Raw genomic sequence first — 26,997 nt, forward strand, 5'->3', positions numbered from 1 at the left:
CTTTTTTTTGACTTCAGTGTGTTCCTTGGGTTGGTACAGTAAAGGCAAGTAAATACATATAATGTATCGTACTGGCATAAAGCAATAGAAGTTGATTGAGATTACCATGTATGTATATTGTGTATAAATTGTTGAATAAATATTCTGAAAAAATAATGTAGGGCATTACTTTTTGAGCAACTCTAGTACTATTTCAAAAGATTACAATGTCCTCATTCTGTATCCGTAATGTAAAACATAATTAAATCATTAGAATACGGACATATATGCTGTTTCTTTATTTTATATTAACAATTATATACTTATGAAAGAAATAGTAGCATAGGATGGCAGCGTAACAAAAAAGTAGTTATTATTGTGAAAGAAATATAGAACATCACATATAAGTATTATAGTATTGCCACTGACGAGGTACTATTAAAGACCGATGGTCTTACGGGAGTTAGTGTGACTGGAAAAAGAGCGCTGTGTACTAGCGCCCTCTCAGTAATATTGCGGCCGAAGTGAGAAATAGTAACTAAATCTAATTGTAAGAGATAATAAAATAATACATGTGTATAGTAACACGAGAAATGCAATTTAAAAAAAAATTATTTTAGAGTATATATATGTATATACGAGTATATACGAAATATTTATATATGTAATATAATTATTTAAATATATCGTACATGTATACATATATTTCGAAATGACGATGTTTCTTTTTAAATAATAAAAACATTTATTCACAGTATTTTTTAAAAAGAAAAATTTAGCTCTTAAATTTATAATATATATACACACATTTTCCACGTCATTTCAGATATTATATATATATTATTATACACATTATTATGGAAATGACATATAGGAAATGTAACAAATTTAAAAGCCAAATTTCTCTCTCTCTCTTTCTCTTTTTCTTCTTTTCTTCTTTCATATCTCGTAAACAAGCATTGAAATCTCTCCCGAGGTTTAATATTACTTATTTTACTTTTCTGGTTTGTTTTATTTATGTGACAAATGGCTTTTGTTTGTAATACATTTTTTATATTTTCTATTTGATATTTTTGAATGTAATTTTATTAGATTAATAAGATTTTTGCGATTAAAATGACATCAATTATAACATAAATTGGATAATTTTTCACTGAACAAGTAATTCAAATTACATATTTAATTAAAAATTATCCGATTTATGTCGTATTTGGTGTCATTTTAATCGCTAAAATTTCATTAATCTATTAAAATTATTTTTAAACCGATAAAATGCAAATTAAAAGTTTTAGTTTTTAAAAGATATTTACATTCGTGAATTTATTGTAGATAAGGAAAGGTTCTCGATGTCGTCGAAGGCAGAGCGAGAACGAATAAAGAGCGAGCGAAATGACGTATCATCAAAGAGTTCCGAAGTCTCTCTCGCGAGGCTCCCTTTATCTATAATCTTTCATATCATATGACATGTTACTAGAGAAAATAAAATTTGTATAATTCGCAATTTATCGGTTTGAAAATAATTTTAATGGATTATTGAGATTTTTGCGATTAAAATGACACCAAACACGACATAAATCGGTTCATTTTTAATTAGATAAGCGATTAAAATTTTAATTACATATCTAATTAAAAATGAACCGATTTATGTCGTGTTTGGTGTCATTTTAATCGCAAAAATCTCAATAATCCATTAAAATTATTTTCAAACCGATAAATTGCGAATTATACAAATTTTATTTTCTATAGGATAATTTCTCGGATAATTTTTAATTAAATATGTAACACATGTCATATGATATAAAAGACTATAGATAAAGGGAGCCTCGCGAGAGAGACTTCGGAACTCTTTGATGATACGTCATCTCGCTCGCTCTTTATTCGTTCTCGCTCTGCCTTCGACGACATCGAGAACTTTTCCTTATCTACAATAAATTCACGAATGTAAATATCTTTTAAATAAAAACTAAAACTTTTAATTTGCATTTTATCGGTTTAAAAATAATTTTAATGGATTAATGAAATTTTAGCGATTAAAATGACACCAAACACGACATAAATCGGATAATTTTTAATTAAATATGTAATTTGAATTACTTGTTCAGTGAAAAATTATCCAATTTATGTTATAATTGGTCATTTTAATCGCAAAAATCTTATTAATCTAATAAAATTACATTCAAAAATATAAAATAAAAAATATAAAAAATTTAGTACAAACAAAAGCCATTTGTCACATATATAAAACAAGCCAGAAAAGTAAAATAAGAAATATTAAACCTCGAGAGAGATTTCAATGCTTGTTTACAAGATATGAAAGAAGAAAAGAAGAAAAAGAGAAAGAGAGAGAGAGAAATTTAGCTGTTAAATTTGTTACATTTCCTATATGTCATTTCAAAAATAATGTGTATAATATTATATATATATATATATATGTATATATGAAATATGTATAATATGATTTGGTAAGGGTAAACTGGGTAAACTGTTCTTATTTGTTATCCTCTGTACAGATCAAACCGGTCGGTAATGTCATCATCCTCCAATTACCTCCGGGCCCACCGAGCCCACTTGGTAGACACGAAAATTTACCCAGGGCTGTCGGTCTTTAATAGTACCTCGTCAGTGGTATTGCATATCACATGTATGTAGTATACATTGCAAAATGTAGATCCTTCTATTTCTTTCTTGAATACATATTTATATAATTATATTTACAACTACTTTCTTGTTATGTTACCATTTTACTATTTCTTTCATAATAATAACTACTTTCATGCTACGCTACCATCCTACTATTTCTTTCATAAGTATATAATTATTGATATAAAATAAGGAAGCGAATAATAAAAGCTAATATTAATAAATAACGTAAAGATGTATTTTTGATAGCTCATAGCACTCATAATAGTGCTATGAATGCATGCGCAATAAAAAATGTATATAAATTCTTTATAAATATTATTTATTCACTTTTTTATTTTATATTAACAATTATAAATAACAAGATACATTTTGCAATATTATACTACATGTATGTGATATACTAAATTTTTTTCATAATAATATAACTATTTTTTTGTTACGCAACCATCCTATTATTTTTTCATAAGAATATAATTGTTAATATAAAATAAAGAAGTGAATAAATAATAAAATCTAATAATTGTTATAAAATACATGACATGATGAAATAATTACCTGATTATAAATAAAAGCGAGCTAATCGCACACTTAACCCATATATTTATCAAAAGACACGTATCGATGTGTACATAACCTCGCACGCTGCTAATATCGCGGAGTTTATTATACATAACCCCGCACGCTGCTAATATCGCAGAGCGCCACTAACGCCGTCTGTTGTGAAACGTGAGAACTACAAGATTACCACTACATGCATCTATTGCATATGTGTTTACGTGTGATATACGTGTATGCATGTGTTGTATACGTGTGATTAATATATACGTTGCGACGTCTTTTTCTCCCGACTCGATTAAAGGCCGGAAGAACGGAGCTTGGCCGTCGTCAAAACACAGGGGTTTTAATGTTTCACGCGGCGGAACTAAGCTCGGGGACGTCCCGCGCGTGCCGCAGCAGAACGCCAGCCGTGATATTCGCGAGAGACTAGTTTTGGGCGCCAGACACGGTCTTTCACGCATCAAACCACAAATCGCGAACCCAACGCAAAGTTTTGGCCGGGAATCCCGCTACGGGCTAACTAGCTCGCCTAACGGCAGAGGGGCAGGGTGTGGTTGCCGAAATTGCTCTAACGGAAGGAAATTACACTCTTTTCGCGATGTGAGGAACACAGAAATGACGACACAGACATTTAAGTTGACCGTACTAAAGAAAAGCAGTACGCGATTTAGTTAAGCAAAGCAAAATAATGACGTTTATTATAAACCAATGTAATAGAAATAAATATAAAAGAAAAATATAATAGCGGATGATAATCAGAGAATAAATTTTATAACAAAAGATAATAAATAAAAGTTGAAGATAACAAATTATAACTGGAACCGATATTAATAATGAAGTATAATGGAAAACTAGGAAAGTAATAAAGAAATGACTATAAAGACGGAAGATAATATACAAGACACAGTAAATCCAAAATTCTATACAAAAGAAAATATTTCGACGATTGAACACAGAGTTATATCCGCGACAAGCTTAAGTCCGAGATACGCGCATCGATAGCATAGACAAATACGAAAGAATAACCGCGACCATACAAATAGACATTATCGAACTGACTTAGATCGCGAACAATCGGAAGTTCATATCGGCGACGAGACTGGAGAGTGATACCATATCTGGATTAATCTATTTTTCGCGATCCGACGGGCGAAATTCACCGGTGAATCGAGGGCGCCGGAATCTTTTTCCGCGCTCTGTCTCTCTCACTCACGCGCTCGACTACGCTCGCTCTCTCGCTCGTAATCTCTCTCACTCGCGCGCGTTCTCTCTCACTCGCGCGCTCGACTACGCTCGCTCTCTCGCTTGTAATCTCTCTCACTCGCGCGCGTTCTCTCTCACTCGCGCGCTCGACTGCGCTCGCTCTCTCGCTCGTAATCTCTCTCTAACGCGCTCGCCGGTGGTCGCGAACTGCGTTATCACTCTCTTTATGTCGAATTCCTCCGTGATGAGATTAACACAAGGTGACGTCCGGACACAGCCGGATAACGCATACAACAACGAGACCCGACAAACATACGCACTAACAGAAGTAATATTAGAGAAAGACGCGACAACCGGGTAATATGAGACGCGACATATGTGATCGAATCCCAGAGAGACGAAGATTTCGCGTTAATTTTATTCACTTGCCCGAAGGTGCGAAAGTACTCGCCGCTTGACGTCGATCGCTCTTACACCAAATAGTTTCCCGAATAAGGCAGAGCCCCCGCGACAAAACTTCACTAAATAAGACAATCGCGTCAGAACGGACGAGACTCGGATTAACACCGTGACAGACGTGATAATTAGTTGATACGCTTACGAAAGGGTAGCCTCACCGGTACTTCTCCCTTCGACTTGGTCCCTCTTGAGCTCGTCTTTATCGCCAGAATCGAGCTCAGGTCGTCACACGTCTCGCTAAGTTGAGCGGTCGCACCAATCTGCCGGATCTATCGGCCCGAAAATCGACAGCTGGATCAATGCTGCGCACGCGGGGTGCGTACGCGATAACCAATTACGGCGCCGTGCCGTCTACCGTCGTCGCGCGAGATTAGCAAGGCCGTACGGGGGTTCTCAGCACCCCTCGTGAGGGTGACAAAATATATTTATTCGCGCGGTATTTGCGTAGGGTTTCGAGGCCCTCGCGACCTCGCGCCGCGGGCCTCCCCGCGGTGGCCTTGTGTCCAGTATCCGACGGAGCGGTGACCCGCGGGAGGAAAGTTATCTTCCCGGTCTGGGCCCTTCCGGCGCCTGTTGTCGGGCGCCTCACTGGATCTCCTGTCAGTAGATTGTCAAGGCCGAATTCCTACGTGACGCTCTGTATTTGCTTCCTTCTTTGTTGTTAGGAAGGGCAGTTCTTACGGTTCTCGGCGGTATGTTTATCTCGCTAATCTCTCCAACCGCGGCTGTCTCTTTCCTGCGACGACAACACCTCTCTCTCTCTTTCTCCAGCGACAATATTCTCTCTCGGTCAGGCTCCCAAAAATAAAGTAAAATACACGCGAATTAGTAACAATTGACACGGTGTTGCTCAGTCTCTCTGGGATTTTCGGTTTCGCTCTCTCTCTCTCGCTCTCTCGCGATTGGCGTGACCGCTTGGCTTTTTGCCCCGCGATTAGGCTGGGGCGGACGCGCGTCGTGACGACCACGTCACAACGTGTAGCACGATAGATACTACTATGCGTGAACGATGATGATAATGACGACGTGGACGTTTCTTAAAAGAAATATTTCATATTTAGACTTTGCATTATGATATTTCCGCTTACAAAGCATGTAGAGCAAACATAAAGACACTTTCATTATATAAATCGAACTCAATCTATCGATTAAGCCTTTTTCAATGGCATTTAAAGCTAATTCCTTAGGAATGTTAGTGTAAAGAGATGTGGCATCAAGTGAAACCAAAATTTCATCATCATTGATGACTATCTTTGATGTTCGAAACAATGGACATATATGCAAAAAAGGAACAGAAAAAATGGAAGTTTTGTTATTAGACAGCTCTACTTATAGAAAATTAAACAAAAATCCGGTTAAACAACTTACCAACAAAATGAATTCTCTTATTAAATCGTGGCGTGAAAACGGGTTAATTGACGATCGCACTTACAAACATTTAAATACAACTAATGGCAATTTACCACGATGCTATGGTCTACCGAAAGTCCATAAGGAAGGGTTTCCGTTACGCATCATAATTTCATCTATTGGTAGTCCTGTTTACAATGTGGCAAAGTATATACACAATATTTTACAAAACTCTAATTTAAAAGCTAAATCGCATATAAAGGATGGTTGGACGTTTGTTTCGAACATCAAAGATAAAGTCATCAATGATGATGAAATTTTGGTTTCACTTGATGCCACATCTCTTTACACTAACATTCCTAAGGAATTAGCTTTAAATGCCATTGAAAAACGATGGAATAAAATTTCTCCGAACACGGATTTTAGCCTCTCTCAATTCTTGTACGCCGTTGAATTTATCTTAGACTCTACTAGTTTCGCATTTAACGGAAATTTCTATGAACAGATTTTCGGTAATCCAATGGGTTCTCCTCTCTCTCCGATCTTAGCAGACTTAGTGATGGACGACCTTGAAACGCAGTGCTTGACAAATTTGAGCTTCGACATTCAAACTTACTATAGATATGTGGATGACATATTCACGATCGTACCAAAAATGAACATCCACGAAATCTTAAATGTTTTTAATAATTATCATGTTCGGTTGAAGTTTACTCATGAGGTAGAATCAAAAGGTTGCATAAGTTTCCTCAACACAATGATCATTAGATTTAAAGGGAAATTAACAACCAATTGGTATAGGAAACCGACATGTTCGAATAGATACATTAACTTTTACTCCAACCATCCTTTCAAATATAAAATTAATACTATTTTTAATCTAGTAGATCATGCAATTTTATTAGCAGACAAAAAATTCCATTTTAATAATATAAATATAATTAAACAAATTTTAACAAACAACAGCTTTCCAAAACATATAATTGACCGATATATAAACAAAAGATTAAATATCTTAAAATTTCGTTCAAGTAATAACAACCAAGAGGAAAATGAAACATCTAATCTTATTACTTTACCATATGTAGAAAGTTTAAATAACATAGATAAGATTTTCAAAACAGTCGGATTTAATATTGTACATCATATACCAAATAAACTTAATAAGTTAATTAAAAATGGCAAAGACAGGTTACCGATTGAAAATTCAACGGAAGTAGTGTATAAATTGAATTGTAAAAATTGCAATGCATCATACATTGGACAAACAAAAAGACATTTATGCACCCGTGTTAAAGAACATTTCAGAAACATAAAAATGCATATTAGTAATCTATCGGTTATCAGTAAACACAAAATTGAATTCAATCATGATTTTGATTGGGCACATCCAAATATCTTACATAAAGAAAAACACGTTAAGAAAAGAGAAATCGCTGAGATGTTCTACATAAAGAAAAACAATAACACAATAAATTCTCAGAAGGACACTGAAAATTTGAACAATTTATATGACAAAATAATAAAGATAGTTTAGTCACGTTATACTGTTCCAATGAGCCTGACGCATATCAATTTGACATAAGGAGTTTCTCCTGTAACTTTAATTATAATTGTGTCTTATCGAAATCGCAATTAGCCATATATTATAAATAGCTGTGTAATATTCTTTATATTTGTACAGATCACTTGATAAGGACCAAAAAATAATGGTCGAAACGTTGTGATAGTAATTAATTAATAAATACATTTGCCAGTTTGGTCGAGAGAAAAGGAGTTATTAATTACAATATATAATGTGTCAAAACTTTAAATTGACAAAAGATTGCAAAGAGAGAAATAAAATGTTTGGAACACAATGCTTATTATATTTTGGTAATCACAAAACTGCTAAAGACTTAAAATTGATTCTTTTTACAAGTAATATTAGTTATTATTATTTGTATATGACAAATTAGCAATATTATAATACTACTATGTGATTCATCAATAATTTTCCTATTTATTATATTTATAAGAATGATAAGGGTAATAGAATTATCTTTATCTATTATATTTTATCTGATATAAATAAAATATTTCTTTTTAAAACTTTGTAACTTTTTCTTTTGTGTAGAATAAAAAATACTTTTGATCCTCGATAAAAATTACTTCATACCTCTATATTTTACTTCTATGTATACATTTCTATGTATATATTTCTATGTATATATTTCTATGTATATATTAGATACATAAAATAGAAAGAGAAGTAAAAAAAATATCTTATAGATATTAAAAATTTAAATATATAACTCTAATCAACACATACCTCCAATATCATATATATCATCATTGTCTGATTCATTATCCAATACATTATAGGTTGAAGCATTTGCTTGTAATACGTTTGAGATATCAATTTTAAATTTGTCAGAAGTATTGAAACTTATTTCATTCATATTATCAGATGCTTCTGAAATGAATTCTTCAAACGTATTTTGCTTACAATTAGTTGTATCATGCATGCTAAATTATAAAATTTATTTATTTTATAAAGTATTGTATGTTTAATTAAATTAATATTAAATAAACACAAACATACTTTAGTTCTATATTGAGCCAGTCTAAAGAGAGCCATACTCTTAAATCACATGGCAAGCTTTGATTTTTTGGAATCCAAGATAGACCAACGTGCTCAAAGTTCCTGAAACAATTATATAGGTTGTTGTACCAGTTACAAGATTTCCTGAGTATTACTCTTGAGCAAAACCTACAAAGAAATTAATATTATTACCATACTATATATAAATATTATTACCACAAATAAAGAAAACAATGAGTTTACAATTTATAAAAATCGTACCAAATCCTGCTCACAGTTGCATAAGCGACTATATAAAGCAATACTCCACGCATGACCTAAATTTATTCGTGCTTTTAAGAAGTGCGCAGAATATCTTGCTATATTTTCTACTTTAGTCATAAGTTTCGCAAAGCCTTGTGTCCTCACGAGTACATATTCCAGCATTTGTTTACTAGGTAATATATGAGTTCCAGAACTGGCAGATACGCAGCAGTGGTGGCTGCGATGGCTGTACAGCAGCAGTGATGGCTGCAATCTGTAAAATAAAAATAATAAAGTATTATTAATTAAAATTGTAAATAAAAGCGTATTAAAATTGTAAGTTGATTATTTTAATATTTATATTTATAAAATATTTTCTTGACTTATTATAATGCGATGACTGTGAAGCAGACAGTGGTGGCTGCGATGGCTGTACAGCAGGCAGTGGTGGACTGCGATGACTTCGTAGCAGGCAGTGGTGGCTGCGATGGCTGTGCAACAGGCAGTGGTGGCTGTGCTGACAGCTGAATTCTTGCATTGGCAGCAAGGGCAGCTGTCAATTGGCGCTACATGTCTGCCAGTTCTGTCAGTTTTAACCTAAAAAAACAATATATTTAATTATTTATTTTATATTAATAATCCCAGCAAACACAGATATATAATTGTTGTACTACACGTAACTAACCTGCATGTTATATGTAACATACATGTTAGTTGCAATTATTGATGATATGAAATAAGAAAGCGAATAAAAGCTAATAATGTAAATAATAAATATTACATACGCAATACTGATTTAAAACCATATGTACTAATTAAATCATTAGTGCGTACAAAAAATTAATTACCTGATTTAGAAGTACTAATGTCTTCTTCTTCCTCGCTATTCCTCGCTATGGTTGGTTAAGCTTCCGAAGAATACACCATTAATTTATTAATAATCTTCCCGGAACATTTAACCTATAAGCACACATCTGTTTGTAGTAAACATTACGAAGCACTAGCGCCCTTGTACCAAAAGCTGGAACTGTACAAGAATCGCGCATGCGCATTGGGGACTTGCGTGAACGATGATGATAATGAAATGATGACGACGTGGACGTTTCTTACACCAAAAATTTCATATTGAGACTTTGCATCATAATATTTCCGTTTACAAAGCACATAGAGCAAAAATAAAGATACTTTCCTTATATAATTCGACCTCAATCTATCGATTAAGACTAGTAAAAACTCGATCGCTTCAGCCGTTATTGAGCATCCGAAATCTATATGATTATCTCAACTGTCCGATTCGCGTAAAGATACACAGTGCCTCGGTTCTAAGGGGTCGGCTTCGCCCAAACTAGGCGCGAGACATTACCGTGTCTCTTGATAAGTAATAAGCAAATTAAAAATTATACTTTGGTTCTTACTTACGTTACTGCCTTACTGCTTTACATTTTATTGCTTACATTGTATGTGCTACTAAACTAACAATAAATCCTTGTACACTATGGACGCGATATGTGTGGCAACTGCGATATGAAGAAATGACACGCTAATAATTAACCCCTAGTTTCCATGCGTTAGACGCGCGTTATGTTGTGTTTTGTTGAATTCGGCTAATTTCAGTTGAATTCGGCACGTTATTATAACGCACGCGTTTGACGCGCGCTATAAAGGCTATCGCACACAAAATGCACAGAACATAGACATAACATAGCATAAGCATAAGAAAGATATGTAACTTACACAAATGTTCATAGACATAATTTAAAAGCACCTTAACCGTGAAATATTTGACATATGTCAAATTTGTCAACATGGACACGTACGATTATATTTAAATTAATGTCGTCCGTAGAGATGTCAATAATGCAAAGAAAATGAAAAAAAAACTAATTCTAAAACAAATAAAAAAATATGTGTTGTCATTCATGATTATTTCAGCATTCACTTTATATCCAAAAACTTTTGTACATGTTGTGCAAGTCGAACTCGTGATAAACTTTCCTGAAAGCACAATATAAGTGGTAAATATTTCTTCTGAAATGAATACTCACGTCATAATGTATAGTAAATAGTATACATAAAAGTTATTGAAATATTTTAATATATAATGATAAATAAATAATGATAAAGTGGTTTTGAAAAAAATAATTACATTTAATGTAAAAATAATTGATACAAGTGTTAGGAAGAATTAGACAGTAGGAAGAGTATAACAATAGTTTTATAGACATTATTTTATAACAGCATGCATAGCCATGGTTTTACTTGCTCTAGAATTCGCTTTTTGTAATCTTCGTGAAGCAGTTCTTAGTTTGAATGTACAAAATCTGGTAATAATTTTTTTTAAGGCTGTGACAATCAAGAATGTTATAAGGAATTTTTTCGAATTCTGCTACGAGATATTTATGAAGATTCAAATTCGGATTAACACAAAGTTGTTTGTAATACATTCGAAAAATTCGCTTCATCGATAAAAAAAAAGTAAACGTGGATACATTTACAAAAAATAAGGTTTCTTTATCGCTTATACGTTTCAAACGAGTAAATTTAGCATAGTAATATATGTTCGGCTTTTTTGAGCCTGTGCAATCAATGCATTTCGAACAAGCTTTTTGATTTTTCTTAATATTACTAATAATATAACCAGCTATAAAATATAGACAATTGAGCTCAATCGTTGTAGAAGTAATGCAAGCATTCAAGGCATGTGGCGAAATCGGTAATGTCTGTACTGAAATTGATTCTTTAGCATCCTTATGCTTCTGAATTTTCTTTTCTTCTAAAATATCTAAGAAGCCTGCTAAAAATTGTCTATCATCTTCTTCATAGTTTCCGGAACTAATGTCTCGTGTAAATTGTGCAATACTTATAAGTTTCAAACTATTTTTGAACTGTAAAAGATTTGGAATTTGACTTTTCGTTCTTAATATACTGAATGTATTTTCTATACAATCTTGTGTGAATCTAGATCCTAAAACAAATATAAAATCTCTTTCATTGAGTAAATATGTAGATATTTGTAAAAATGAAGTCGTTGATATTATTGCAGAAGTTTGAAAAGGTTTCCAACGTTTATCACTTCCGATTGTTAATAAGGAAAAAAATGCAATACTTTGCTGAAGTAAAGATATAGTTTCATTATATTTTTCAATATTTTTTTTACTCAGTGCAAATAACGGATGACGTGAAGTCATTATTGTAAACCAACGAGACATGAAATTTGTAAACCATGCTACTGTTTTGTATTGTGGAATAGAATACTCATCTGCTAGAAAATTAAGGCTCCTGGGTGCTCATCGCGGCCATATTGGATTGTGACGTCAGAGGCGAGAAAGCACACGCTGAAAATTCTTAGATGCCATTTTTTAATGAAAAGATATTTCGATTAAACAGCACTTCAGATGACTTTAGCACACTCTTAAAAACCCCCGAAAACTATCATTTTCCCTTTATAATCAATCAACATCTGTAAAATGATCGAGATATCAGACTTTGACATGCGGAATGACTGCGCATGTGCAAAAACCAGACGGACTGGGCTTCATAATATTACATTTTACAGCTGTTGATTAATTATAAAGGGGAAAGGATAGTTTTCGGGGTTTTTTAAGAGTGTGCTAAAGCCATCTGAAGTGCTGTTTCATCGAAATATTTTTTTATTTCGAAATGGTATCTAAGAAATTTTAGCGTGTGTTTTCTCGCCTCTGACGTCACGATTTCGACATGGTCAGAAAGGAGCCAGGAGCCTTAAAAGCAGAGCTTACGTCGTAACTGAGAACATTAGTAGTACTGCTCACTCGCATTTTTAAAAAGTGCTTACTTTTATCTAAGAAATCTTCGCGGAGTTTCGGTGTTAGTAAAAGCTGAGAATCTTTTTGAAAATAAAGTAATTCTTTAAATTGCTTGATTGTTACAGTATTTGTTGGCAAATTATATTGAATAACAAATTTTTCTGGAATTGTAAAGTAATCATTATTTAACAAACCAGCTTTAATATTTTTAAATGCATGCGGGACGTCGCCGAAAAACCATAGTTTTCGTTTCTCACCGCAGGGATGTTTATAATAATTTGAAACTTTTGAATGTCTACCTGCTACAATTCCGAATGATCTCCACATGCTTTGATTACTTGCACCCATATCAGAAGTCACGCAGTGGACGCGTAGCCCTATATTTTCGCTTTTAAAAATTATCTGTTCAATTATCGGTTTATATACTGTTCCGTTTGTCTTTTTATTTGTAAAAAAATAACCAACTATTTGCTTCCAGCGACTTCTTAAGCCAGCTAACATAATAACTAGAGCTTGGTCAGCTTGACCCTCATGTTCCGGAAGAGTTACTTCACCTAACAATTTATTTGTAGAAGGATCGTACACATTATCAGTCGGCGTTATACTTATTTCATCTAAGACAAGTAAGCAATCCTTATCTGACTCATTTTTGAAAATCTCAACTTTAATGCGTAAAAATTCAAACTTTCTTCACATATACCAGAATCGAATTTTAAATCTTCAATTTTTCTATTTAATGTACGCAATGAGGGTAAAGGGTGACCTTGCTTTAACAACTCTTTATAACCAGAAGATCCGCAAGCGAACTTAAGTTTCAAAGCTTTTGTTATAGTACTGTTCAACCATTTCGGAATTTTCTTATACTGTGCATTAACAATTTTAACTTGATCTTCATTAAGAAAATATGAAATACGTGCACATTGGAAATTATCAAAACGTACCTGTCGCTGTAACTCACATAATTGTTTTTTTAATTGAGCGTTCGATTTTTTATGCTGTGTTTTCAATGCTTTTATTATTCTATTGCTTCTTTTTAGCATTGTTTTCAATTTTTCGATTTGTTCATTGCAATCCTTGTGATCTGACGTTGTATTTGAAATATTCTTGTCACTCGTACTAACAACATCAAGGCATTCTTCGCTCGTACTAACAACATCAACATTCTCTGCACTATTATCGCAATTTGAAATTTCATCTGTTTTATCGTGATTACCTTTAATAAAATAGATAAGTTATCATAGATGCTTGTATTTTGTTCTTATTAAGGGGATGCATCAATTTTGTAATACCAATATTTTAAATATTTCGTCTTACAATAATCATGCAGTTGTAAAACGAAATAGTTATAAGCATTACAAGATTGCATCAACTTGAAAGAAAATTGTATAACAAGAGAGCTTTAAGCTTCTTTTTTGAGTTCAAAAATACAATTTTTATATCTTTTTTATAATATGAATAAAAATTGAAAAATAAAGAAAATTTACATGGAATGTTAGCAGGAAAGAGTGACAAATTTAATGACGTATTTGTTGATTTTCTTTGCACATTTTTTTTCAGTATACTGCGTGTGAACACTAAATGAGCATCTGAAACAAAATGAAAAGCATGCACAGACATTTATCATGCATACAAAACATGCATATTTAGGTACGATAATTTTTTGTATATAAAAAAAATAAAGAAAAAAAATGGATACCTGAATGCAAAACGACGCCGTTAAATTCGAACGTTCCCGCGCGATATTACCTGCACGAAGCAATAAATCATTCGGCACAACTATCACACTCAGTTGTAGATGCGCCTCAATTCGAGCTTCATGTTATCCTTTAGCAAATTCGCCACGCGACATAAATTAACACAAATTAACGCGAACGCGCGAGCGTAATATCGCGTGAAATAATACCCTCTATACGCAAGGATATCCCCAAATGGAAATAATAACGCTAACAGAGGTCGTGTGCAAGAAGTGCATAATAAATCACGTGATATCGCCAAATTTGATCTCGTAAATTTGCATAAATTTACAATTAATTTATAAAATGTTATATATATTATATAGACAAGCCTGTGTTTGTCGCTAAAAAAATATTTTATAAAGCCTTTTAAATAATTGTTGTTACTAAAATTGTTCGCTAGAATAATACATTATTTATCAAGTCATCTTACGATTATTTATTAATTTTTTATTGTTATCAAAAAAAAAATATATATATATATATATGTTGAGGAGATTCTGATTCGCCGTTAATATGCAATTACACGACTGTATATTAATCTTCCATCACTTGCCTCATATTTCTCGATGAAGTGGCACAGCTTGTCTTCATTATCGTAATCCGGGACTATGATCCTCTTGGAATAATCTAGAATAGCTTTGATGACGATGAACAGACCGCAATACTAACGCATGGAAGGCGTCCACAAAGATACGTGCTCTCTGAGATCATGAATTTTCACGTGAGTCATGTAATTGATCATCGAGGCGTGGCTGATCTCAGTGCCTTTCGGAAAACCACTGGTGCCAGATGAACAAACGATCGTCGCGATTTGATTCGGACTAGTCAGCTTCGAGCACTCGAATTCGTCGATCTTTGCCATATCTTGGGAACTTAAAATGCGTGTTAGAGGTACGTCTTCGAATCCCGCTAGCTCGCCGAATACCACTAGTTTAATGTCCAGATGATCCTCCTCGATGATCCGTGCCAAACATTCGATCGAATCAACATTCGCAAACACTATTTTCGGTCTCGTTAGCGAGAGAAAAAAACGCGCGGTCGCTGAAAAATTAAAAAATTTCTATATAAATTTGTTCCGCACATTTGAAAAAGTCTCGACGCGACGTTAGCATTACTTTTGTTATAATATTTGTACGCATTATCTACCATGCTCGTTGCGGATTTGTGACAAAGATAAAAACGAAACTATGCGAGTAATTTGAATGCTTTTTCGCGTTGAGTCACGCCGACTGATTAAAAAAAAAAGAAAGAAAAGTAGAAAATCAAAAGAGGAAAAGACTGAAATGAAATGCTTTGCAACAACGGCATCGCCACGTTGTACGTGCGGAAAATCGGATCTCGTTCGGCGGTTGGTGATTTAATGCTCGGCGCGAAAAAAGAACCGAGAACAAGCTAGAAAAGCGGGAGAAAAGTAGTAACGTACTTGGAGAGAGCTCGTCGTCCCACGGGCTGCTAATGGCGCCGACGTAGAATGCCGCTAGCAGCGGTACGTATGATTGCAAGTGATCGTGAGTGCAAATGCCGATTATGTCGCCCGGTTGAACAGCCTGCTCTCTCAACCACAGCGCGCATTTCACGCTTTTCTCCGTCATTTCCGCGAAAGTGGTCTTTGTGTCGGTAACCGCCTCCACCTACACACATATACGCATTACGGATCGAACGAGCGGGGGTTAAGAGGCGACTACGTTAGCGGAATTTACGTTAAAGTCGATTCAATGGCGTGTCTCTATCGACACCTTCTCCATAGAAGTAGACTTTACTAATTACTTGCGCGATGAATTCCGCTTTGCTCCGCAGCTTTTCCAACACCAACGCTCCGACATTTATGCATTCATCGCGAATCGATACTTCTTTGCCGATCAATATGTTGATCCTCTATTCTAAATATAGTATCCTCTATTCTAAATATTAGATTATCCTGAAAATTTGTATGACACAAGTATAATTAATTGACGATAATAAAATTAAAAAAGTTAAATACCGGAGATGACAAATTGCGCATTGCAGCATTAAAGTACATGTACATGTGCCATGTACACTGAAAAAAAAATTTCTTAACTTGACTAAACCGTTCAACTAAATTACTATTTTGTTAATTGAACATATATTAATATTTAAATCAAATACACATTTTGTTAGATTTAATATGTTATATTTAATTTAAATATTTTTATATGTTCAGTTAATAAAATACTATTTAGTTGAACGGTTTAGTCAAATTAACAATTTTTTTTAGTGTAGCAGGCTCTTAATTCATTTTTCTATAGTATTTAAATGCAGAAATTAATTATTATGATCGAGAGAGAAAGAGAAACGTAGTTACGAAACCTTCTAAGTCTCAAATAAAGAAAAATCTTAAAAACTTAAAAACACAAATTGCGCTAACTAGACTTTTAATAATTTTTATTGTATCTATACCACTTCGATGATATCTTGATCCTTTAAGTTCATCATTGTATAAAAATACACACTCTCTCTTTTGACACTATTTATATATTCTGAAAACGAGTCGTGTAAAGCTTTTGTAAATGATTAAACGCACAGCATTGAGCGCACGGCTTTTATTATCGTTCATGTATTTATCGACTACTGATATGATAACATTCACTTATACAATTATAAAATGCGATAACATTAAACAATTATAAAATGCGACAACATATTAAACTGCACAACTTTAACACGAATGAAAGGAAAGTAGTCTCGTGGCGAATAGTGAATACATCAATATTTCCTCGGAAATTTGTTTTTACGATGGGAATTATCATAGCGGAGAGATCCATTAGGAAAAAAATCCACGATTTGCAAGCGCGTTGCGAAACAATGCTGTCGTGATGCACCGAGGAAAGACAAATATTTGTATGCAAGCACGAATGCGCAAGTCTCATTTGCGAACGTTACTCTCATTCTGTTTAGTAATTCCGAGTCTCTCTCTGAACAAACCACTAATTTAATGCAACGATCCGATTTTATTCTAACAAAATGTCGCAAAAGAAAACACTTTTATATCGAAGAAATATTGAACTATCGATAAAAAAGAGGAGCGCACGCAATAAACAATTGTTTGAAAAAATTCTCTATTAAACGTGGGTATATCTATATACCATACGTCTGAATAACTGAATTTGTTCATAGCAATAGTAGTAACTCCAAAAGTTATAAATTTAATTGCAAGATATCAATTATAAATATTTAAAAAAATATTATCTCTTATTGAATCGATTTTTCTTTGCATTTTATAATTTGGATCGAAAAAAAAACTCACAAGAGTTTTAAAATTCACATTTATTTAATCAAAATTTTGACAAAAATCATGATTATGTGTATATAGTGAATATAAATATTATATTTTTACATACATATTTTTGTAAATATGGTATATCATACTTTCGTTTCACTCTTTATTTTGGCATAGTTTATCATTGCATTAAACAACGTTAAAGAGTTAATTGGATAGCGTTGGTTGTCGGTCCTAAGTTCTAACCAATTTATGAATGCGGCAACGTGACACGAGAGTGCACTATGCCGCCGCCGACTCAAGGTGACAGCAATGTTCCTGTTTCTCGAACTTTCCTTTGGTATCGACAATCTCAATGTTCTCACCTTATCCAGCCTCTGTCCTTTCTGCAGTTCTCTATCTACACATTCGCGGCATTACTGTTAATTTTTAAACTCTCTATTCGCACTTTGATGGTAATCTCAAAACTATCACCAAGAATTTTTTTTTATATATTTCAGGATATTATATGTACGTTCAGAATGTAGTAAAATTATGAAAGCATCAATAAAATGAAAATAACATGAATAAGGCAGAAATTTAATTGTTTCATATAAGTATCCATTTATTGAATAAAAGATTTTCTTATCAGAATATAATTCTTATTAATTGATATCAATTTTTATCATGAAGGCTATTCTATTAAATAAAAATAAACAGAATGAACACATCGTTTCAAGTCTCCCGATTTTTATATCGAGTATTTTTGTTTTACTGAGAAGTTGATTTTCGATTGATGATGAATTATTTCATTCACGAATAAGGAGAATTGAAATTTTGCATCAACGTTCAAGCAACGTAGAAAAAATTTAACAAGCTTCGAGAAATTATATGCTCACAACGATACAACGCTTTCATCATGGCTCATGTTCGGCCAAACAATCTGAGATTCTACTTGACTTGATCTTTATCTTCCTCTCGTTGTATGTCGCAGGAAGTTTCGTGTACTTGAGTAACAAGAACTTGAGTTTATATCATATAACGTTATTATATTACTATTGCAGATAACAATATTTTATACAAACAATTTCTTTACAAAGATTTAAATTTTACGTAATATATTATCTAATCTATTCATACACACAAAATAATGACTGTATTATAGTGGATTGTAATATTTTGAATATTTTTAAGATTTAACTAGCGATTGCAATCACGTAATATTATGATTTTCGTTGCTCATGATGAGTAGTTATTCTAATGAAGGTGAATATTGCAATGCGATCTCACGAGGAATCGGTATGTCCATATTTAATTATTCAGATCCACTCTCTGTGCTGTTTCATTTACACATCGGGAAATGGTTCCGCAGATAAACTATTCACGTGTTTTAGGCATTTACAAGTATAAACTGCGTATTCCTAAGTTATGCACGGCCACCATTTTACATCTTTAAACTCTTAAACATCTCAAAGAGAAGCTTTAAAAGAAAGAATATTACATTAATTAACTCAATTAATTTTATCTGTATATATGAGCGTGTAAGAAAGAGAGAAAGGGAGGAGGGAGAGAGAAAGAGAGAGCAAAAAAATAATTGCTTAAATATTAAAAAATAAAATGAGAGAAAATATTCATTTTTCGCTATTTTGTTATTATCAAACATTTCGCTATTATGAAACATATATGTTTATATTATGATATAAAGCACAAAATCATTGCGAATGCAGTGTATATTCATAAAAGGTAAAAAAAGGCGCCTAGTATGGGCACGCCAGTAGTGAAAAATTACCCATTGCAAACCCATGTGTAGAATCGTATGAAAAATTACTCATTGCAAACCCATGTAGAAATGTAGTATAAAAATTACCTATTGCAAACCCATGTAGAATCATATGAAAAATTATCCATTGCAAACCCATGTAGAATCGTACTACAAAAGTAATAATATAAAAAAAAATTGCGCGCCAAGTGAAAGTAGAAACTTTTGTACCAGTGGAAAATTTAAGTTGCAAACCTATAGAGTCGTATAATAAACCAGTGAAAAATTTAAGTTGCAAACCCATGTAGAATAGTATAATTATAGAGACCTCTCACGCTGGAAATTGCAAACCCATGTAGAATCGTATAATTATAGACCTCTCTTCACGCTGAAAGTTGCAAACCCATGTAGAATCATAACAAAAAAATAATAACATAAAATACAGAATTAAAAATTAATACAAACATTAAAAATTAAAAAATTAAAATTAATACAAATAAAAAAAATTAAAAAATTTTAATTAAAAAAACTAGGCACTGCTAAATTTCAAAATTAACTTTAGCATATTGTTTAATTTAGCAGTGCCTAGTTTTTTAAATTAAAATTTTTTTATTTTTTTTATTTGTATTAATTTTAATAATTTTTTAATTTTTATACTATTCTACATGGGTTTGCAACTTAAATTTTTCACTGTTTTATTATACGATTCTATAGGTTTGCAACTTAAATTTTCCACTGGTACAAAAGTTTCTACTTTCACTTGGCGCGCAATTTTTTTTTATATTATTACTTTTGTAGTACGATCATAATATTTCCGTTTACAAAGCACATAGAGCAAAAATAAAGACACTTTCCTTATCAAGAGACACGGTAGTGTCTCGCGCCTAGTTTGGGCGAAGTCGACCCCTTAGAAGCGAGGCACCGTGTATCTTTACGCGAATCGGACAGTTGAGATAATCATAGATTTCGGATGCTCAATAACAGCTAAAGCGATCGAGTTTTTACTAGTCTTAATCGATAGATTGAGGTCGAATTATATAAGGAAAGTGTCTTTATTTTTGCTCTATGTGCTTTGTAAACGGAAATATTATGATGCAAAGTCTCAATATGAAATTTTTGGTGTAAGAAACGTCCACGTCGTCATCATTTCATTATCATCATCGTTCACGCAAGTCCCCAATGCGCATGCGCGATTCTTGTACAGTTCCAGCTTTTGGTACAAGGGCGCTAGTGCTTCGTAATATTTACCACAGACAGATGTGTGCCTATAGGTTAAATGTTCCGGGAAGATTATTAATAAATTAATGGTGTATTCTTCGGAAGCTTAACCAACCATAGCGAGGAATAGCGAGGAAGAAGAAGACATTAGTACTTCTAAATCAGGTAATTAATTTTTTGTACGCATTAATGATTTAATTAGTACATATGGTTTTAAATCAGTAGTGCGTATGTAATATTTATTATTTACATTATTAGCTTTTATTCGCTTTCTTATTTCATATCATCAATAATTGCAACTAAAGCCTAGTCTACAATGGCAGTAAGCAGTAAGCAGTATGAAATGGGAATTGCCCATTTCGTTACTCCCGGTCTTTACATCCACTAAAAACAGTATACAATGGCAATAACAAGGCTGTAGGAATAGAGAGTATACTGTTTTTAGTGGATGTAAAGACCGGGAGTAACGAAATGGGCAATTTCCATTTCATACTGTTTACTGCTTACTGCTTACTCTATACTGCTTACTGCCATTGTAGACTAGGCTTAACATGTATGTTACATATAACATGCAGGTTAGTTACGTGTAGTACAACAATTATATATCTGTGTTTGCTGGGATTATTAATATAAAATAAATAAATAAATATATTGTTTTTTTAGGTTAAAACTGACAGAACTGGCAGACATGTAGCGCCAATTGGCAGCTGCCCTTGCTGCCAATGCAAGAATTCAGCAGTCAGCACAGCCACCACTGCCTGTTGCACAGCCATCGCAGCCACCACTACCTGCTACAAAGTCATCGCAGTCCACCACTGCCTGCTGTACAGCCATCGCAGCCACCACTGTCTGCTTCACAGTCATCGCATTATAGTAAGTCAAGCAAATATTTTATAAATATAAATATTAAAATAATCAACTTACAATTTTAATACGCTTTTATTTACAATTTTAATTAATAATTTTTATTATTTTTATTTTTTGCAGCCATCACTGCTGCTGTACAGCCATCGCAGCCACCACTGCTGCGTGTCTGCCAGTTCTGGAACTCATATATTACCTAGTAAACAAATGCTGGAATATGTACTCGTGAGGACACAAGGCTTTGCGAAACTTATGACTAAAGTAGAAAATATAGCAAGATATTCTGCGCACTTCTTAAAAGCACGAATAAATTTAGGTCATGTGTGGAGTATTGCTTTATATAGTCGCTTATGCAACTGTGAGCAGGATTTGGTACGATTTTTATAAATTGTAAACTCATTGTTTTCTTTATTTGTGGTAATAATATTTATATATAAATCTTAATTAATATTAACTAATTTTATCTGTAAGTATGGGTATCTCTTGTAAATTGGACTTGGTTATACTAAAAGTGTTTTGTGTCACCGACGATATGTAAAAAATTTTGTTTCAGTGTTTCACTTGAAAAGGACCACAATCATATGGTCGAAACGTCGTGAAATTTAAATAAATTTATTATTTGCTAGTTTTGGTCGATCATTTCCACTACTCCAATATTTATATATATTATGGTAATAATATTCATTTCTTTGTAGGTTTTGCTCAAGAATAATACTCAGGAAATCTTGTAACTGGTACAACAACCTATATAATTAATAAACAATAAGAATTACTATTAAGGCTCTTCCGTATTAAATACAAATATAAGTGATTTTAAGCGGCCTTAAGAGCCGAACGCGGATGTTGGCGTATTCCAACGAAATTTAATTTTTCGCTGGAATTAAATTAATTGTGCACAGGGCACGAATTTTACTACTTGGTATACTGCCAAGTCTTGTATGGAATAATCTCATACTTGAGATTTTTATTCCATACATCCCCTCTAACCCCCCTAAAGAATTAGATGCGAGAGAAAAATATAGATCCGAAAGTCGCTGAATCGGGAATCGAACCCGAGACCTTTCGCTTGCCGGGCGACTGCTCTTCCAACTGAGCTATTTAGATCCTTTCGATTCTATATTTTTCTCTGCTTTTAAGTAAATACTTTAAATAACGCCTTTTCGGCCGGCGTAAATAAACAATAACCTATATAATTGTTTCAAGAACTTTGAGCACGTTGGTCTACCTTGGATTTCAAAAAATCAAAGCTTGCCATGTGATTTAAGAGTATGGCTCTCTTTAGACTGGCTCAATATAGAACTAAAGTATGTTTGTGGTTATTTAATATTAATTTAATTAAACATACAATACTTTATAAAATAAATTAATGAAATTTTATAATTTAGCATGCATGATACAACTAATTGTAAGCAAAATACATTTGAACAATTTATTTCAGAAGCATCTGATAATACGAATGAAATAAGTTTCAATACTTCTGACAAATTTAAAATTGATATCTCAAACGTATTACAAGCAAATGCTTCAACCTATAATGTATTGGATGATGAATCAGACAATGATGATATATATGATATTGGAGGTATGTGTTGATTAGAGTTATATATTTAAATTTTTAATATCTATAAGATATTTTTTTTACTTCTCTTTCTATTTTATGTATCTAATATATACATAGAAATATATACATAGAAATAAAATATAGAGGTATGAAGTAATTTTTATCGAGGATCAAAAGTATTTTTTATTCTACACAAAAGAAAAAGTTACAAAGTTTTAAAAAGAAATATTTTATTTATATCAGATATAGTATAATAGATAAAGATAATTCTATTACCCTTATCATTCTTATAAATATAATAAATAGGAAAATTATTGATGAATCACATAGTAGTATTATAATATTGCTAATTTGTCATATACAAATAATAATAACTAATATTACTTGTAAAAAGAATCAATTTTAAGTCTTTAACAGTTTTGTGATTACCAAAATATAATAAGCATTGTGTTCCAAACATTTTATTTCTCTCTTTGCAATCTTTTGTAAATTTAAAGTTTTGACACATTATATATTGTATTATTCCATAGAGAGTGTTGCTGATTGTATTTTATTTACAGAACGTGCCTCTGTTAAAATTCTATTTTGCAGCTTCTTATTTCCAAATTATTCACTTCTTTATTTTATATTAACAATTATATTCTTATGAAAAAATAATAGGATGGTTGCGTAACAAAAAAATAGTTATATTATTATGAAAAAAATTTAGTATATCACATACATGTAGTATAATATTGCAAAATGTATCTTGTTATTTATAATTGTTAATATAAAATAAGAAAGTGAATAAATAATATTTATAAAGAATTTATATACATTTTTTATTGCGCATGCATTCATAGCACTATTATGAGTGCTATGAGTTATCAAAAATACATCTTTACGTTATTTATTATTATTAGCTTTTATTATTCGCTCCCTTATTTTATATCAATAATTATATACTTATGAAAGAAATAGTAGGATGGTAGCGTAGCATGAAAGTAGTTATTATTATGAAAGAAATAGTAAAATGATAATGTATTGGGATCGCTTATGAGAATAATAAGACTCATATATGTTAGCACGTTACTTGCTTGGCGCCCCGGGAACTCTGTGTGTGTCGCTCCTCGCGCACCTCACGACACGCTCCCGCAACAGATAACGTAACAAGAAAGTAGTTGCAAATATCATTATATAAATATGTATTCAAGAAAGAAATAGAAGGATCTACATTTTGCAATGTATACTACATACATGTGATATGCAATATTACTTATATGTGATGTTCTATATTTCTTTCACAATAATAATTACTTTCTTGTTACGCTGCCATCCTATGCTACTATTTCTTTCATAAGTATATAATTGTTAATATAAAATAAAGAAACAGTATATTTTGCATATATGTCCATATTCTAATGATTTAAATATGTTTTACATTACAGATACAGAATGAGGACATTGTAATCTTTTGGAATAGTACTAGAGTTGCTCAAAAAGTAATGCCCTACATTATTTTTTCAGAATATTTATTCAACAATTTATACACAATATACATGGTAATCTCAATCAACTTCTATTGCTTTATGCCAGTACGATACATTATATGTATTTACTTGCCTTTACTGTACCAACTTTTGTGCTTTCCACGTAACCATGTTTTCACATTTGAATCACGCCCTCTTCATCTTCCAAACCGTATTTCGCGAAGTGCATTTAATTAAGTGGTTCAAAAAGTTAAATATTGGAAGCTATCGCTAAACTGTGCTAAACATATAATTTAAAGATCTCTGCGAAACAAGATTGGGAAGATGATGAGGGGATGATTGAAGCTGTGATGACATGGTTATGTAGAAAAAACAAGAGTTGATACAGTAAAGGCATACATATACTTGTATCGTGCTGGTATAAGGTTATAGAAGTTGATTGAGATTATATTAAAAAATAATATATATTTAAAAAGAAGAAATATCCATGTAATGTGTAAGGTTTAAAAACATTTCAAACCTGTTTAATAAATAGTTTCTGAAAAAAATGGCATTATTTGAGCAACCCTAGTAAATATAAATCATATACAAAAATGAATGATATCCCTATAAAAACTTACCTTTAAAAAAAAGGTAAAAAAAGGCGCCTAGTATGGGCACGCCAGTAGTGAAAAATTACCCATTGTAAACCCATGTGTAGAATCGTATGAAAAATTACTCATTGCAAACCCATGTAGAATCATATGAAAAATTATCCATTGCAAACCCATGTAGAATCGTACTACAAATGTAATGATATAAAAAAAAATTGCGCGCCAAGTGAAAGTAGAAACTTTTGTACCAGTGGAAAATTAAAGTTGCAAACCTATAGAGTCGTATAATGAACCAGTGAAAAATTAAAGTTACAAACCTATGTAGAATAGTATAAAAATTAAAAAATTTTAATTAAAAAAACTAGGCACTGCTAAATGAAACAATATGCTAAAAGTTAATTTTGAAATTGATTAATATATGCGTGAACGATGATGATGATGACGTGGACGTTTCTTAAAAGAAATTTTTCATATTTAGACTTTGCATTATGATATTTCCGCTTACAAAGCATGTAGAACAAAAATAAAGACACTTTCATTATATAAATCGAACTCAATCTATCGATTAAGCCTAGTAAAAACTCGATCGCTTCAGTCGTTATTGAGCATCCGAAATCTATAATACTCTCAACTGTCCGATTCGCGTAAAGATACACGGTGCCTCGCTTCTAAGGGATCGGCTTCGCCCAAACTAGGCGCGAAACACTACCGTGTCTCTTGATTATACAATATGTAACTTACACGCACAGTATGCTTTCCGACACACGCATCTGAATGTACAGAAACATCTAGGAGTCAAAGCATATAATATAGTGAAATGGATTGTAGTTCCTGATATATACATTATGTCTGCATAGAATATGTTACATGATTTACCATAAGTATGTTCATGCTATGGTCGAACAACATGGCATCCGACAATTTCCCGTAAGCATTTTCAAACACGGGAGCGCCAATCCTTAAATATTGAAGTAGCAAGCACACAGCAAGCGGCGCGCGAGCTTACCGTATTTACTGAAAACTCTGGTAACGCTCTCTCTCTCTCTCTCTCTCTCTCTCTCTCTCTCTCTCTCTCTCTCTCTCTCTCTCTCTCTCTCTCTCTCTCTCTCTCTCTCTCTCTCTCTCTCTCTCTCTCTCTCTCTCCTCTCCTCTCCTCTCCTCTCCTCTCCTCTCCTCTCCTCTCCTCTCCTCTCCTCTCCTCTCCTCTCCTCTCCTCTCCTCTCCTCTCCTCTCCTCTCCTCTCCTCTCCTCTCCTCTCCTCTCCTCTCCTCTCCTCTCCTCTCCTCTCCTCTCCTCTCCTCTCCTCTCCTCTCCTCTCCTCTCCTCTCCTCTCCTCTCCTCTCCTCTCCTCTCCTCTCCTCTCCTCTCCTCTCCTCTCCTCTCCTCTCCTCTCCTCTCCTCTCCTCTCCTCTCCTCTCCTCTCCTCTCCTCTCCTCTCCTCTCCTCTCCTCTCCTCTCCTCTCCTCTCCTCTCCTCTCCTCTCCTCTCCTCTCCTCTCCTCTCCTCTCCTCTCCTCTCCTCTCCTCTCCTCTCCTCTCCTCTCCTCTCCTCTCCTCTCCTCTCCTCTCCTCTCCTCTCCTCTCCTCTCCTCTCCTCTCCTCTCCTCTCCTCTCCTCTCCTCTCCTCTCCTCTCCTCTCCTCTCCTCTCCTCTCCTCTCCTCTCCTCTCCTCTCCTCTCCTCTCCTCTCCTCTCCTCTCCTCTCCTCTCCTCTCCTCTCCTCTCCTCTCCTCTCCTCTCCTCTCCTCTCCTCTCCTCTCCTCTCCTCTCCTCTCCTC

At 33.3% G+C, this 26,997-nt stretch overlaps 3 protein-coding genes and 2 long non-coding RNA genes across 7 annotated transcripts in view; 2 read left to right on the forward strand and 3 right to left on the reverse strand.

Annotated features, from left to right (window-relative positions):
* LOC145936152 (uncharacterized) overlaps window positions 1–5,229 on the reverse strand; it is a 29,843-nt gene extending 24,614 nt beyond the window's left edge. The window contains exon 1 of the long non-coding RNA XR_014425333.1: window positions 5,001–5,229. This is a non-coding gene — a long non-coding RNA (uncharacterized LOC145936152). The remainder of the gene's footprint in view (window positions 1–5,000) is intronic.
* On the forward strand, window positions 121–21,196 carry LOC145936151 (uncharacterized). Its single transcript, XR_014425332.1, has 3 exons — window positions 121–529; window positions 2,490–2,604; window positions 21,149–21,196. It is a non-coding gene; the product is annotated as an uncharacterized LOC145936151 (long non-coding RNA).
* LOC145936338 (uncharacterized) lies at window positions 8,328–9,175 on the reverse strand. Of its 2 annotated transcripts, XM_083038439.1 has the most exons (4): window positions 9,038–9,175; window positions 8,777–8,944; window positions 8,504–8,700; window positions 8,328–8,407 (listed from the first exon to the last, which is right to left on the reverse strand). In XM_083038439.1, the coding sequence occupies exons 1-4, from the start codon at window positions 9,088–9,090 to the stop codon at window positions 8,394–8,396; spliced, it is 432 nt and encodes a 143-aa protein (XP_082894565.1). In that variant the 5' UTR covers window positions 9,091–9,175; the 3' UTR covers window positions 8,328–8,393. The 2 variants fall into 2 exon arrangements, with proteins under 2 accessions (XP_082894565.1, XP_082894566.1); XM_083038440.1 differs by lacking the exon at window positions 8,328–8,407 and having other exon boundaries at window positions 8,542–8,647.
* On the reverse strand, window positions 9,587–17,111 carry LOC145936337 (luciferin 4-monooxygenase-like). Of its 2 annotated transcripts, none has more exons than XM_083038438.1 (8): window positions 16,959–17,111; window positions 16,301–16,458; window positions 15,964–16,171; window positions 15,094–15,581; window positions 14,289–14,390; window positions 13,746–14,017; window positions 9,868–11,014; window positions 9,587–9,616 (listed from the first exon to the last, which is right to left on the reverse strand). In XM_083038438.1, exons 3-4 carry the CDS (start codon window positions 16,130–16,132, stop codon window positions 15,205–15,207), a joined length of 546 nt encoding a protein of 181 aa, XP_082894564.1. In that variant the 5' UTR covers window positions 16,133–16,171; window positions 16,301–16,458; window positions 16,959–17,111; the 3' UTR covers window positions 9,587–9,616; window positions 9,868–11,014; window positions 13,746–14,017; window positions 14,289–14,390; window positions 15,094–15,204. The 2 variants fall into 2 exon arrangements, with proteins under 2 accessions (XP_082894564.1, XP_082894563.1); XM_083038437.1 differs by having other exon boundaries at window positions 16,308–16,458; window positions 16,959–17,110.
* Window positions 21,197–21,297: 101 nt separating the features above from the next.
* On the forward strand, window positions 21,298–22,329 carry LOC145936112 (uncharacterized). Its single transcript, XM_083038007.1, has 4 exons — window positions 21,298–21,309; window positions 21,398–21,607; window positions 21,722–21,970; window positions 22,294–22,329. Exons 1-4 carry the CDS (start codon window positions 21,304–21,306, stop codon window positions 22,327–22,329), a joined length of 501 nt encoding a protein of 166 aa, XP_082894133.1. The 5' UTR covers window positions 21,298–21,303.
* The last annotated feature ends 4,668 nt before the right edge of the window (window positions 22,330–26,997 follow it).

Source organism: Prenolepis imparis, unplaced genomic scaffold (genome assembly GCF_030444845.1).
Source record: "Prenolepis imparis isolate NDT839.2.m4 unplaced genomic scaffold, iyPreImpa1.0 SCAF_5, whole genome shotgun sequence".
NCBI classification, from domain to species: Eukaryota; Metazoa; Arthropoda; class Insecta; order Hymenoptera; family Formicidae; genus Prenolepis; species Prenolepis imparis.